At 33.6% G+C, this 16,984-nt stretch overlaps 1 protein-coding gene across 1 annotated transcript; it reads right to left on the reverse strand.

Annotated features, from left to right (window-relative positions):
* Window positions 1–5,996: 5,996 nt before the first annotated feature.
* LOC115975249 (cellulose synthase-like protein G3) lies at window positions 5,997–10,597 on the reverse strand. The gene is made up of 6 exons (XM_031095960.1): window positions 9,896–10,597; window positions 9,429–9,578; window positions 8,991–9,116; window positions 8,445–8,888; window positions 7,983–8,330; window positions 5,997–6,700 (listed from the first exon to the last, which is right to left on the reverse strand). The coding sequence occupies exons 1-6, from the start codon at window positions 10,505–10,507 to the stop codon at window positions 6,152–6,154; spliced, it is 2,229 nt and encodes a 742-aa protein (XP_030951820.1). The 5' UTR covers window positions 10,508–10,597; the 3' UTR covers window positions 5,997–6,151.
* Between the last annotated feature and the right edge of the window lie 6,387 nt (window positions 10,598–16,984).

The following is a 16,984-nucleotide window of genomic DNA, read 5'->3' on the forward strand; positions in this document are numbered from 1 at the left end:
TCTTTTTTATTTTAACTTTTTATTATTATGAAATCAATCATTACAAGCTAAATAGTACAGATTTGAGTGCTCAATTATTGAGCACAAAGTCCAAACCCAAATGGTTATGAATCTCATTAACTCAAAATAGGGGTGTGCATGGATCGGATTGAGTTGAGTTGAGGGATTTTTTGACTCAATCCATCATGGTAGGTCAAAAAAAATTCAATCCAATCAACCCATTACATAAGTCCAATCCCACATGGGTCAGGTTGGGTCGAGTTGAACCCATGGGGTTGACAAATTTTTTTAATTATTATTATTAAATTGAGTAGAAAAAAATATTAATATTAATATATTAAAAAAACCAAAAGATTAGTATCAATGTAACTCCTTAAAAACAAACAACACTAATGACTAAACAACAATAGTAATTTATTAGGATTTGTATGAACTAATTGGTTTTTATATAGGATAGGAAGAACTAGTTATTTAAAAAAATTTATTAATTATATAATATTATATATATATATATATATAAAGTTAGTATTAGTAGGAGGAATTGAGGAAATGCTGCTCTATTGGTTTTTTTTTTTTAATTATTAAATATAATGTATATATATATATATATATATATGTATATATATAAAAGTTCCCTACAATTGATTTTTTTAAAAAATTATTAAATATAAAATATATTTTAAATATATATTAAATATGGGTGGGTCGGGTCGGGTTTGGTGGGTTTGTAATTTTATGACCCAAACCCAACCCGATCCGTTATAAAAAAATTTTTTGTAACCCAACCCAACCCACCAATCCTTAAAAACTGACCCAACCCAGTGGGTCGGGTTGGGTTGGGTCGGGTTTGGCGGGTCGGTGGGTTTTCTGCACACCCCTAACTCAAAATACCTTCCAGCAGGATTATACATTCTACGACAAATTGCAGTGATAGCAATAGCACCCACTTGAAATTATCTGGATTGGATAAAAGTTTATTTATTTATTTATTTTTTTTATGACCAGAAAATTTTATTAAGAAAAACCCAAACTACAGAGATAGGTCACAACAGAAAGTCAGAAACAAAACAAGGGGGATATTGCCGGCCGACATCTAAGTGGTGCACCATATACTCGAATTTAATTTCATTGATTTGATTAAGGGTTTCATTTTACGGCGTGGGCCAATTGAAGTAACTACAAAGGTGTTTTAACATTGAAAGATTTTTTTTTTTAAAAAAAAAAAATGAGAAAGAGAAATGTAATTTTATTTAACGAAAGGCCGATTCGGCTTAAATTATAGTGGAGAGGTGTGGAGGAACATCCTCCATCCACACCGATAACTTGCTAACATGTTTCGCATGTCTAGCAATGTTGTGAGTTGCACTCTTACCCTCTCTTTTTACATGACTAAACTCCATGGATTCAAACTGTTTCGCTAACCTCTTTGCATCATCTACCTAGTGTCCGTAGTTCGTCAGCAATGATCCCTCACACATTAGGGCATCTATAGTGATCTTAAAATCCCCCTCGGGGACAATAGGTGAGAGATCGACATCTAGAGCCAACCTAAGTGCTCTCTTAGCTGCATTCACTTCCACAGCAATAATCGAGTAGGGTAAAGTGATTTTCTCGTCCATGGATGCTACGACCTAACCCTTATCATCTTGGATTACAACTCCCACACCCACATAATTTTGTTCTAGGAAAATAGCACCATCAAAGTTCACCTTCAAGATCGGCCATGGAGGTGGTTTCCAGATGGCACGATGTGGAGGCTGATTGGATTGATCCAGCTCATGACCCCCTAATTGCTGTTGTTGAGATTTTTTCCTTGTCTGGAATATTGGCCTCATTAAACACTTGCTGTTGGGATTGTTGGGAATTAGAATTAATAGGAGCAATAATCGGTGAGCTATCATGCGTGATTAATGTTGCTTCAATATCACTTATTTTTGCTGCCAATGTATCATTCTTTACTTCCACAACCAAAATAAGAGGTGTATTAAATGGGCTGGACTCTGTAATGATTGGCTGGGATTTCGGACTTTCAGAAATTCCCATAATAGTTGTAGAGTTTGAAACCACTGCCAGCTTTGAATGCGATGTCAGCATTAATGAGGAATCAATTCCACAAAACACGGATTCTATAACTGATGTAATGTCCTCTTGCACCATCTCCACATTTTCTTGCACCATTTCATCACCGCCTCCTTTAGTCGAAGTTGCTACGCGCCGAATTCACTATTGTCGGCAACCTCCTTTTCACTCCATATAGGTTGAGATGCGGTCCTCTCAAACATCCCAAGCACCACGATTACACCTTTCCTTGCTGAGCGGTGTGGAGAAACCTGAAGTGGTGGACCAACTTGTTGTTCTGAAACCAGTAGGGTACCTTTGCTTTGTATCCATAGTTCACAACTCTTGTCATCATGACTCAGCTTGCCACGCCAATAGCAAATATTCAAGATGAACTTTTGAGATCGCTGGTCACTTCGAAGGGTGTTAGGGTACTTTCTTTTTATTACACCTAATTTTATTTAAGTACCATCTATTTACTTTCAAATACACACACCTTATTATTTTTAAAACCCAAGAATGCTTATACTTACCAATATTTGAAAAGCCCATGATTCAAGTCCATGGCTAAACAAATTTTATCAATGGAATTCAAAATCCATAATCGAAGCCCATAATTCAAACCCATGGCGATTCATTCAAAGCCCAATTCTCATTGACAACATCAAAGCCCAATTCTTATTGGTAACAATCAAAACCCAATTTTCATTGGCAACATTGGCAACATCAAAGCCCAATTTTCATTAACACTACTTTATCAAAAAGAAAAGAGCCCAAGATTATCAATGCTTGGCAAAGAAAAAAATATCATGCTACCGTAGCAAGAAAGGCCCATTGCAAGTATTTATGAAGAAACCCAAAAAAATGTTTACTAATAAAAGTCCAGGAGGAATAAAAACCCATGACAATATGCACACACAACTCAGCCCATGTGAGCAAGAAACACTAGTAGAAGGCAAAGGAGAACAGCCCCTGTTCAGTCCTAACCAAAAAGAGCAACTAGGGACTCATACAAGGGAACCAAGCCTTTGAGAATGGACTAAAGGCTGTCCCCTCAATTTTCTGTCACCCCCTACCTAACGTGAATAGTGTTCAAGGGCTGTCACATCAGCTGAAGCCTAAAGAATGATGGAACTCCACCATCTTTCCCAAAACTGCACCTCCAGTGGAAGGGGAGCTGAAACCAAATTGTTCAAACTCCAACAAATTGATGTTAAAAATGCTAAAAATGTTTAAAACGTGATTCATGTGACAAGCCCATGAATCCTAAAGGGGAGAAATTGGGAACATGTGATTTGGAAGGCATAAAGGGATCTTCAGCGAAACCCCCTTGAAGTAGACTAGAACTTGACATCTAGCTTGGGGTGTTAAATCTTACTTCTCAGGAGTCCGAATCTCGATTGCAGCATTAGGATTCATTCATGACACACGCCTCAAATCACAATAATCAAGCTCAGCCCCAACAATCTTGGCATTTAATGCAAAAAGCTCTAAAATCCCATCATTACCCAAAAAAGCAAAGCAACCCCCTAAATGGATTTTCCTACTTCTGAGCAAAAATCCCAGGGAAGCTTGACTCTGATTCATCACCTTTGAGTGGTTACACGTTTTTTGGAGTTTTGTCAATAAATACTTCTCTGAAAACTCCATTATAAAAGCACAAGTAAGCTAACAGAAAAACCAACTAAGCCACCCCTCTGAGACTCTGAAATTCGTTGGCCATTTTTACTAGTGGTTCAACTTTCTTCTAGCTCACCATCCATCACCTTCAACCCATACCCATCTGATCCCAGATATTCTTCTCCTCCCTTTACACTACCACAGCTTACAAGTCTCTTCTAGCTAACCACAAACAGCCCATTACCCATAAAAGACTTCAGTCTTAGCATCAACCCCGTCTCACAAACTCAAAAGCAGCCCACATTCATCTTATTCATGCCTTACAAATTTTCATGGGTTTTCCACTAAAGTCTTAGCTTAAAATTTGCTACACTGAGCTGGGAGTTTTTCTCTCCTTTCACACCATGCCAATTAATCCTCCATTTTTTCTTCCAATGGAACCTTTAATTTTTTACTTTTTACTTTACTGTTGAAGGATATGATGTATTTGTAACGATTGAACTTTTTCCTCACATTGATGTAACAATGGCTGAAAGCACAATAAATTCCTCTTGAATGAGACACATAAGGACCTAAAATTTGCCTAAATCTATCTAATTATTGATGGTTGGACCGTGTAATTCCACCCCTACTATTAGATACCTTTTGGACTTAAGAACAACTTCACCTTTACCGCTGGAGAATTCGTTTTTCCCTTGGACTATCAAAACAGGACCACTAATATACTAATTAAATATTGTAAAGTATTTTTTTTTATTGGGCCTTTGTTGCTGTTTTGTTAAGTGCAGTTCTTGTTTCTTCTTACTTGGATAGGCTTGTCATCACACTGAAAGCCTATGGGTGTCATCTCAAGAGCCCATAGTTGAGTCTCGGTTCGGTTTCCCAACATTTCATTCAGAGGCATCAATTTCTTCCCTCAACAAAGGGTATAACTTGAATCCTCACTCTTTAAGAGAGACATATTTCGCCAAGTGTTTGTGAGTTCCTCCATTAAGACAGGTTGGAAGAAAAAAAGGAAAAGAACTCCACACAAAAGGAGACAAAAAATTGCTTCCCTTACTCCTACAAGAAAAACCCCACAAGCTCTAGAGATAAACTTGTTATCCCTAGAGAGACAAAGTGTGAGTTTGGATAGCATTTTTTCCCTAGTGTTGCACATTTGCATTTCATTTTTGTAGGTCCCATGTACTGTTTACGGGCAAAATTTGGTATTTAGACTGTTTTCAGAAAATTTTTTTGTGAACAGCATGCGCGTCAAACTATTTAGTTAGTTAGACTGATTTTGGAACTCGAGTTTGGCAAACTTGAGTTCCGGCCCAAAATTCAAACTATAGTGGTGTTTTTTTTAGTGGCATTTGTCAAAAACGCCACTATATGTACCCTATAGTGGCGTTTTCTATAAACGCTGCTATAGGAACTAAAAAAACGCCACTATAGAGTTTGCTTTCCAGCCCAAAATCGAGTTTGGCAAACTCGAGTTCCAAAAACAGTCCAACTAACTAATTAGTTTGACGCGCATGCTATTCTCCAAAAAAATTTCTAAATTCAGTCTAAATAGCAAATTTTGCCACTGTTTACGGGATCCGCAAGTATGGAATTCAACAAATTTTTCTTTAAAACTGGGTCTCGTAGCACTATTCACACATTTAAAAATTATTTTGTTATAGTATTTTTAATTTTCAGTTTTCAGTAATAAACGGTATTCAAATAGACCCAAAAACAAAACACTCCTTCGTAAGGAAAGGACAAAGAACTTCTATTGCCTAAGAGAAGAGGTAGTATCCAACTTTCTTAGCAACAGATAGACATTATCACTTGATCAAAGACAAGCTTTGATAACCTGATGGCCCATCAAAATATGTCTTCTAACGTTGAAAGTTGAAACCCACTTTCTTTCTTTTTCTTTTTTTCTTTTTTGGAGAGAAAGTTGAAACCCCACTTAAATGTTTTTTTTTTTTTTTTGGGAGAAGCACTTAAATGGTTACTTTAGCTAGATCTGAGAGAATCAATTCATTAGTGTATGAGTGGTGCCAAATTAATAGTAGGATTTGAGTTTTTAAAGTTAATAATATAAAGTATATATTACATCATTTAAGATTATGTGGTACTATATGCACTTTTATTTTATTTTTTGATACAAGATATATATATATATATATATATATATATATATATATATATTGCTGAATAATATGAAACATATTGCTAAATGACTTGCATGTCATATAAATTAACAAAGGTAAAAATGTTCCATAAATAGACTTGGTAATTAAGATTGTAAAAGAACAAAAATTCTCTCCTTTGTAATTTGCTGATTGTAACACAAAGTTGAAAAGTTTCATTCTTATAAAAAAAAATGGTAAAGCTTTCACCTCATTCAATAGCAATAATTTTTTTTTCCCATTTGCTAAGTTATTTCAATAGCACTAATACATTTGTGCAGAGTAAATAAAACCAGAGATCCCAATTTTAATTAATTCCTAAGAGTAAGAGAAAATATCACATAAAGAGCCAAGGCTAGAAATATTGAAAATGAAGTTGTTTTATTTGGCATCCTTCCTTTATCACTTCTCAAGACCATGGCTTCATAAATTGGTGCGGAGTTCACAACAACAAATCCTGCTATGAACACTTGCACAAACAGCTCCTCCAATTTTCTGCCCACGAAAGCCTCTGTGAGCCCTCGAACTAATGCGGCTAGGTTGATTATTGCTGCCATTACTAGTGGCACAAACATAGGTGATGGTACTCCAAAATCAAAAACCCCTTGTTCATATCTTTTGCTTTGTTCATCATCAACTACTTTGCTAGTCAAGTTGAAACCCGTTGTGGAAATGCCTAAATGCTTGAGTAAGTACTCAAGGGATCCAAACAAAAAGCATGAGAGTCCTCTTATCATCCACATCCTCTGATCATTCCACCACCTTTGAATTGTACCTCCCTCTAAGACAAATTCAAGAAGATGTTGCCCATAAGCTCCAAGGAAAAGAAACCCGTATAAGAAAAACCATGGTTCTGATACCTGCATCTCATGTTCCAAATTTATTAATCATAAAATCAATTCATTAATGTGAGTCTCTAAATCTATAATTTTACATACAACAACAAAAATTTTGTCAGTTGAGTTAACTAGAATCTACATTATAATTGTCAATTAATATTGGTACCTAAATGTCAAAATTTGAGAATTAATGATATGAATATTGTGGGGGCTAATTAATCAGAGGTACTGTTAAGGTTGTGCTAACTGGGCCTATGGCCCGATCCGAGGACATTAGATCATCCGAGGAAGTCCAGATAAGATTATAAGGAGAACATAGTAAAGAGAAGAGTAGAAATAATATGAAATAAGTCCAATGAGTGTCCGAGGATAAAAGCCATCTCGGCAGCAAGTGTCCAAGGTTAGTAAGAGTGCCATATCATCATGGGTTTTCTTCGAAGTTACATCACCACTAAAAGTTAGACGTTGGACAAGGGATAAGAAAGGAGAAGGGTAACAAATATCTTCAAAAAGCTGCTACCTCCGGATTAAATGACTCTCAACCAACTCTCTAGCCGCATTAATATGAAAGTGATGTCTGAACAGTGATCAAGCAGCCTTACAGCTACTAGTTGACGGTTCTGGGAGGTATTGGATGGGACAGGAAGGAGTTCTTTAATCTAATCTACACGTGTGTGGTAGGGATGATACTAAGATCGTAGTATATAACATAGGAAGATGTACTAAAAAGGAGACCGAGAAACAATCAAGTATTTGGATGACAAGACTGCGAACTCTGGTATAATTTTATGGTTCAAGAAGACAATATAATATAAACTCCTCGAGTTACTCCGAGGACAGATTTTCTCATCCTACTTGTGTCTAACAGTCTTAAATTACCAAATTTAATCGTTTTTCTTCTAAAATAGATCTAATTCTTTTATTCACGCTCTACAAATTTATTGTTTTGGCCGCTTGGGCTATAACCCGATCCTATTTTGGGTCTAATCCAATTTCAGTCCTTACAAATATGAATAAAGGTGAAAAAAAGAGAGAGAGAGAGACCTAGTTTTGTGCTTGTTTATTTTTTTTAGTTTTTTGAAAATAAATTGTTTGAAGAAATTGACCTAGATAAAGTAAAATTTTAAAAAGTTATACTTTGAAAAAATTCGGTTTCAAGTTGTCAAACGCAAAAGTTTATGTGAAGCCTAACAAATAAAATAATAATTTAACATAACTGTTCATAACATGTTTAGGTATAAATATACCTTTGGGATTATATATATATATATATATATATATATATACTGTATAAAGAATATACCTTTGGGAAAATACTGACTCCATTGAGGAGAGCAAGCTGGGGGATGAAGGCATATATGGTGGTTGGAATTGACCAACTGGGCCAAAATGAATAATGTGCATAGCCAAGGCCCATAAGAAGGCCTATGTTCCTGGTGCCGAATATCATGGGGTTATATTTCGAGAAGACCACCTCAAGTAGACCAATGGCCCATCGTTTGCATTGATTCAAACCATCCACAAGGCTGATTGGTACGTCTCCCAAAAACGCTGGCCTCTTAGGATTGCAAAATATGGCCTTCCATCCCTCACCTTGTAGCCTATAACCCGTAAAGTAGTCCTCGACCAATGAACCATATTTGAAGCCATTCTATGAATTTCACATGGATTAATTCAGCGTCTCATTGTATATGCTAATGGGTATACCCCCATTTGATTAAGTAATAAGCTTTCACAAAAGAAAACAATATATTAACAAGTTTACCTTATAGCCCCAACTTGTGTTATTCTCATAATTGCACCCTGCTACTTTGTGTGCCAGTTCCAAAATTGGTTGCGACTGGATGTGCTTGTCCACAACATGATGTGGGTTTAATTCAGGGATTTCTGGTGAAATCATAGTTAATGGACCTCCAAATAAGGCACGTCGACGAAAAAAACATCCAGATCCTACATAATTAGGACCAGATAATCCATCCAATCCTGCTGGATTAGCTATAAACAAGTATTTATACTCACAAGCATAAATATCGTTTTCATTGAGTCCATGAAATTTTTGAGGAAATTGAATGTATCCTAGTGTAGACAGAATTTTAGGATCTGATAAGTAACACAACACACGGATAGGTGTTTGTGGATCATTGGAGTACATGTCACAATCCAAGGTCAAAATAATGGGTGCATTGGTCATTATAGCTGACACTCGAACCTTCAATAAAAAATAAATAAATCAACAAAAGTAATAAATGAAAAAATTGCAAGAAACGTAGCATGGTGCAATTTGGATCATGTATAATATAAGAAAGCTCACCAGGGCATTAAGGGCCCCAGCCTTAAAATGGTGGGGTGAAGTCCTGCTCTTTTCTCTAGCGACATAGATGAGGCTTGGCATCAAATGGCCTGAGATGTCTTTGTCTTTACTATTGTCTAACAAGACCTGCCCATACTCCAAACTTTCCTATTAAATACCAGCTTTTTTTTTTTTTTGATAAAACTATTAAATACCAGCTGAAGTTTGATGTACACACCAAATAATAGATGAGAGTTGCTTTTTTAACTTTACAGGGGAGGGAAAAAAAAACAGTAGATCTATCCCTAAAAAATTTGTGTGACTACTTTTTGGCTGCTCGAAAAGTACCTTTTTCTAATTTTAGATGACCCTTATATTACTTTGACATGAAATTTTTAGCTCAAACAATTGATCTCCTAGATCTAGTGTAACTGTATGAGTCAATAAGTAACAAATAACCTGAATGACAGGGGGATGATCTTGGCGAGTAAATTCATTTGTCCATTTGGTGAAAGCAGTGCGCTCTTCTTCTCCAATGATATAATCTTCGTCAACTTTTCCCCTTTCAAGAACATTATCTACCTTGATTTTCATGCTTTCATACATTATCTATAACATGGTCAAGAACAGCAAGTGGTTAGGCAAATAGTTAATTAGGGATATTGGTATAGTCTTCTTTTATGAGACTAGCAATAAGAATATTCCATAAATTCTTCAACAATAAATCTAGAGACTCAATTTTTTTTTTTTTTTTTATAATTATTGATGTGGTCTATTTTAATTAGTATATAATAAAAGTGATGTTAATAAAAGTTACGTCAGTAAAACATGTACAGTGTTTGAACCTTACTCTATGATAAAAATATCACTTATTTCAAAAGTTTAATTAGTTAAGAAATTATGGATTTATTCTAACATGTCCATACCTCGATCTTCTCGGTCTCAGAGCACGGAGTGTGATTTGATGCAAAATAAGCATCTGGGCTCCTGTCTACCAAATTATTTTTTCTACAAAATGGTAACCAGTGGCTTGCAAATTTTGCAGCTTCCATAAGAGCAAAGAGAGTCATCTGAGAGCCCCCATCATCTGAAATATACACCGAGACCTTCTCTGCTGGATATTCATAGGCAATCACAGATAAGGCAGTGTTCACCAAGCTCATTGGTGGCTCCTTGTACGGATCTGCGGTGCATATGAACACGTCCAGTGCAGGAAAGTCAGATTCATTCACGACCTCTTTGAGTTTTTCAGGAAACTCACTTCGATAAACTTGATTCATTCGAAAACTCTGCCGGTTAACCCACATGAAGGCAAGGAAAATATCAGAGATGAACAAGGAGAGGGAGATAAAGAAGGATGCCAAGCTGGTTGAGTGGATGAGTTTGAGTGCATGGTGATAGAGCAAAGCTAAGATGGCACATGAATAAACTGCTGCAAATACTCGGTTCAAGGCAGCGCGACGTGCTTGTCTAAGTGTGTGGAAGGCAGGGGCAGAGGTGGTTGAAGAACTGGTGGTACAGTCTCTTAGGCTTTCCATGGTGTAGTACAACAGGGTAAAATATGAGGTAATAAGGTGGGTTCAAAATAAGTCACTTTGGGGCGGATATATAGTAAGTATTATTGCCCTTGTTGATCCAACATTACGTCCGGGAAGACTTAAAAAATCTAGAGCTCGACTCAATTATTGGTTTTTCCATTTCTTATTATTGAATAATTTGATGTATACATTAACAAGGGACAAAATGGACATTTTTCCCTTTTGCCCAAAATAAGTAGCAAAATACCTCTGTTTTGAAACTATTTAGCAAAATGCCCCTATTCTGAAATTATCTAGCAAAATGCTTATGTTTTGAAACTTGATTTTAAAAAAAATCAAGTTTCAATGAAAAACTCAATTTAATGAAAATCGAGTTACTTGCAAAATGTTACATGGAACTCGAGTTTCATGTAACTTAAAAAAAAAAAAAAAAATTGTCTATAATTCGATTTTCTAAAAATCGAGTTTTTCATTGAAACTCGAGTTTAGAGTAAGTGTACACGGCTAAATAGTTTCAGAATTTGTTTTGAGCGAAATGGGCAAATGTCCATTTTGGCCCATTGACAATATAATGTGACATTCTCTGCCTCCAAATGGCTCCAATGAATATGTGACACAATCGCATATTCTAAAATAATCATATATCAATCCAATATACAGTTAAATGAACAAGAGTATTAGGCAATTCAGCCCAAAAAAAAAGAAAAGAACAAGAGTTCTAGGCAGCTAGGCGCAAGTCTTACCACAATTGTATAATGACAATCTATATAGATCGATGAATGTGTCATATCATGTGAGTAGCTAAAGGTAACAGTAAGATATATATGCACACCTATATTTGCAATAATGATGTAATTTGGTAACGATAGAGTCTAGCACTCATATTTTACCTCATTTAATAAAAAATTATAAATCAGTATTTTACTTAAAACTCAATACATTATACTGCATTTAATAACATCATAACAGTAATTTACTTAAAGAGATTAAATTATATAAGGATATGATGTAAAACCTAAATTTTACCCCTCAAATCCTAACATGTCATATTATCATATTACATATTAAATGATAGATACAACTACACTCAATCAATTCAGACTTTTACTTAAAACCTAAAATATAGTGTATATTGAGATGTTATTATGTGTGATCAGATTTATTTATATTTTAGTAATGTGGGCTACTTTTTTGTTGTCCCAGGGAAACTATTTGCGTACTCCCTGGGAAACTTTTTGCAGTCCCACATCGAAGACAACTCCCCCCACTTGCTGCCTTATAACATTTTGCAGTCCCACACTTGCTGCCTTATAAGCTATGAAGCTGAAGGAGTAGTGTACCATCAGTTATTCAAATGGGGGGAGTTGTCTTCGATGTGGGACTGCAAAAAGTTTCTCAAGGAGTATGTAAATAGTTTCCCTGGGACAACAAAAAAATAGCCCACAAGTAATATAATGATATGACATGTCCTTATTTGAGGATGTAAACTAAAGGGTTTATATCAAGTCCTTATAGAATTTAATCTCTAATATTTATTGAGTTATAAAGTGTTATGTACGAATTTATAATCTATATTTGGAGAAAATTCTATTGTATTTGTTGGGGTCATATGTGAGCTACGATTATAAATTCTATGCATATGTGAGCTGGCTTTACTTCATTAACTAACTAGAGTTCGCTTTCCAAAAATAAAAATAAAATAACTAGAGTTCACTTCAAAAAAAAAAAAACTAGAGTTCACTTCATGTTTAGTTCCTGCAGTATAAACACTAGTTAGGTTGCAGACATTGAGGTAACACGCATTGTAGGAATTTTTTTGAGAGGCAATTATTAAGAAACTTTTAAATTATACAAAATAAAATAAAAATAAAATTTCATATATTGACAAAAACAAACACAAATACATAAAATTTTATAATTTTTTTACAAATTTTCATATTTTGAAATTATTACATGATATTTTTATTATCAATGTTGCAAAGTACACTTCTTTCAAATTTTAGTAAGTGTTATTGCCCTTGTTGGTCCAACATTACGTCCGGGAAGACTTAAAAAATCTAAAGCTTGGCTCAATTATTGGTTTTTCACTTTTTCCATTTCTTATTATTGAATAAGTTGATGTATACATTAACAAGGGACAAAATGGGCATTTGTCCCCATTCATCCAAAATAAGTAGTAAAATGCTCTTGTTTTGAAATTATCTAGTAAAATACCTCTGTTCTGAAACTATTTAGCAAAATGCTCATATTTTGAAACTTGATTATTAAAAAATAGAGTTTTAATGAAAAACTCGATTTAATGAAAATCGAGTTACTTGCAAAATGTTACATGGAACTTGAGTTCCATGTAATTTTTTTGCCTATAATTCTATTTTCTAAAAATCGAGTTTTTCATTAAAACTTGAGTTTAAAACAAGGGCACATAATTAAATAGTTTCAGAACATGGGCATTTTACTACTTGTTTTGAGCGAAATGAACAAATGTGTATTTTGGCGCATTGACAATATAATGTGACATTCTTTGCCTCCAATGAATATGTGATGCAATCGCATATTCTAAAATAATCATATATCAATTCAATATACAATTAAATGAACAAGAGTACTAGGCAATTCAGCCAAAAAAAAGAAAAGGACAAGAGTACTAGGCAGCTAGGCGCAAATCTTACCACAATTGTATGATGACAATCTATAGATCCATGAATGTGTCATATCATGTGAGTAGCTAAAGGTAACAGTCAGATATATATGCACACCTATATTTGCAATAATGATGTACTATACTATTTACAGTCCATCCTAATTTGGTAACGATAGAGCCTAGCACCCATATTTTACCTCATTTAATAAAAATTGTAAATCAGCATTTTACTTAAAACTCAATACATTATACTGCACCTGATAACATCACATCAATCTTTTTCTTAAAAAGATTAAATTAATATGGTGTAAAACTTAAATTTTACTCTTCCAATCTCAACATGTCATATTATCATATTATATATTAAATAATAGACACAACTACACTCAATCAATTCTAATACTTATTTAAAAATTCAACTAAAATTTGAATTTATTAAGATGTTATTATGTGTAGTAAGATGCATTGAATTTTAAGTAAAAAATTATGTGTCAATCTCTTATTGAATGGTGTAAAATATGAGTTTTACATCATATCTTTACCGAATTCAGACTTTTACTTAAAATCTAAAATATAGTGTATATTGAGATGTTATTATGTGTAATAAGATTTATTTATATTTTAGTAATATAATGATATGACATGTCCTTATTAGAGGATGTAAACTAAAGGGTTTATATCAAGTCCTTATAGAATTTAATCTCTAATATTTATTGAGTTAGAAAGTGTTATGTACGAATTTATAGTCTATATTTGGAGAAAAATTCTATTGTATTTGTTGGGGTCATATGTGAGCTACGCTTATAAAGTCTATGCATATGTGAGCTGGCTTTACTTCATTAATTAACTAACTAAAGTTCGCTTTTTTTCTCAAAAAAAAAAAGAAAAAAGAAAAAGAAAACTAGAGTTCACTTCATGTTTAGTTCCTGAAGTATAAACACTAGTTAGGCTTTACACATTGCCGATTGCAGACATTGAGGTAACACGCACTGTAGGAATTTTTTTTGAGAGGCGATTATTAAGAAACTTTTAAATTATAAAAAATAAAATAAAAATAAAACTTCATATATTGACAAAAACACACACAAATACATAAAATTTTATAATTTTTTTTTACGAATTTTTATATTTTGAAATTATTACATGATATTTTTATTATCAATGTTGCAAAGTATACTTCTTTCAAATATTAGTTCAATAAATTTTTATTTTTGTTTGAAAATGCTTAATATATTATTAACGGGACTAAGATTTTAATTTTGTCGAGCTTAAAAAATATTTAAGGTGAACACAATTTTTTTTAAGGGTACACAAATCATAAATTATTATTATTATTATTATTTTGTTTTTTTCGGAGGAGGGTGGTCGTATAGGTCCTGTATAGGACCACCCTGTCTTATACGTGGAGCTTTCCGATGATGGTACATGGTACTGGTTAACCTAGCTACCTTTCCTTCACCACACACACACACACACACACACACACACACACACAAACAAAAACCAAACAAAAAATCTTTAGGTTAGACAGTAGACACCTCCTTATTGGGCCAGACTTTGCATATGTGAGTGTTGTCACTTTGTCACTTTCATCCCCTCCAAAAAAAGATGAAAAAAAAAAAAAGAAAGAAAAAGAAAAAGAAGAAGAAGAAGAAGTAGATATTTTAATTATCACTGTCTTCTTGGCTTCTTCATTTGTTACCACATCTCTAGAAGTTTGTTTTGGCATGATCTTATTTGTAAGTGGATGGAGTGCACCTTTGGATTGCACTGAAAAGGAAAGCAGATGCGCGTCTATATTTTTTGTGTGGATCTAGTAAACAATCGTAAACAAGGCCCCACGACACTATTTACATGTTAAAAAATTATTTTATTACAGTGTTTTCAGTTTTCAACAATAAACAGTATCCAAACAGACCCGAAATATTTTATTTAAAACGGATGTGAGAAATTCTAGAGTACTTTATTAACACAGATTTAGAAAGAGTTTCTGAAAAAAGAAAAAGAAAAAGAAAAAAAAAAGATATTGATACAATTAAAATTTCAAATTTATTAACGATTACCCCTAAAATTTGCGGTATTTTCTATTTACATGAGATTTGGAGTTCTTATTATCCTCCAAATTTTCATGCATATTATATTGCACAAGAATTAAGTTGCATGTGCGCTAAGACATTTCTTTTTACCCAATGTGATTCAAAAAATCATTCTCACATATAAATAATAAATAATAAGACCCTGGATTGTTTTGATACGTTGGGGACTGTAAGAAATCTTGTTGCGAACAAAGTTCAAGTCCCAACGCCAATATTATTAGATAAAGAATACGTTCTTAATCAAAAAATATATATATTGGATTGTTTAGCAAAAATAAAAATAAAATATACATTGGATTAAAAAAGATTCAATTGAATTTAAATTAATTTGTTCCCAGTTCACCAATATAATTTGATTGGGAATGACCTCTAGTGCAGGACCTGCAGGTACAACTACCTCAGAATACACATGCACTACACTAACCAAAAGAAGAATTTGAAATGATCTCTGTTTGATTATAGCATGTTTGGTATATATGTTTAAATATATGTTTTCAGTTTTTAAATAATATTATATATATATTTTTACACACTTTTTCCTCACACTTATTTTTAAAAAAACTGAAGACAATTGTTTAAACACATGTATCAAATGAGCCCACGTGTAGCCAAGGAATGTGGTCCTTTTATGGGCTTTGCAAAATTTGGCTCTTTTCCATAAAAGCACTTATAATGATTCTTAATAAGGTCATCACAAAATGGTCGCTATAAATTAAAATTTTATTAAAAAATAATAAAAAATAAATAATCTCAATAAGTGAGGAGTTGTTTTCTATCCCCCTTAGTCTATTTTGTATCTTTCTTGCATTTATAATATTTTCATTTTCACCAAAAGTAAGTGAAGAGCTGTTTCAGTCAAGATGAAATATGAATAACAATGTAGCATCTTCCTCTTTTCTTGACTAATGTAAAGGGAATGATTGGCTCTAATTTCTTCTCTATGAATCATATTATTTGGCCACTTGAACTTGTTATCTCATAAGGATGGAGTTGGGTATATACCAGTGGTGGAGCCATAACCCCCCAAAGTTGAAAATATCTCTTAATAAAGCTTCTTTGATGGAATTTTAGGCTTTTTAGACCACTAAGGGGCCAAAAGGTTATAGCCAATGAGAGACATTAATTTATAAAGCTAGTTGTTTAGAATTTGGAACTCAAAGATCTCCAAAATATTTCTTAAGTTTTCAGCCAATTAAAATATTATAATAAAATAATACTAATGTAGTTTTTTTTTTTTTTTTTTGAGAAATAATACTAAAGCAGTTTGGTTCTCTTGTGTGACTCCTCAATTAAGGAATTAAAGAAATTCATATTTTTTTTATCTTACCCTTTGCTAAGGACCCTCTAGTCTTGAAATCTCTCATTCTCTCCCATTTTAAAATTGATGAAAGATATGTGGCAAAAATAAAATCCAAAGGTTACAAAGATGCCACGCCAAATAAAATACATGACCTATACTCAAAAAAAAAAAAAAAAAAAATACATGACCATCCTCTTTCTCTTTCTCCCCAACAAGTTCTATTTGGCGTGGCATCTTTGTTATCTTTGTATTTTATTTTTACCACGTATCCTTCATCAGTTTTAAAATGGGAGAGAACAGGAGACTTCAAAACTGGAGGGGAGTCGGACCCAAGAAGATTAAGATGAAACAACCATCCCCTCCATAATTTTTTACACGTCACTTTTGGAAGTCAATTCAAGTCATAGTAAGACTATATGTATGCCTTTTCCCTATGGGTC

Source organism: Quercus lobata, chromosome 2 (genome assembly GCF_001633185.2).
Source record: "Quercus lobata isolate SW786 chromosome 2, ValleyOak3.0 Primary Assembly, whole genome shotgun sequence".
Lineage (NCBI taxonomy): Eukaryota > Viridiplantae > Streptophyta > Magnoliopsida > Fagales > Fagaceae > Quercus > Quercus lobata.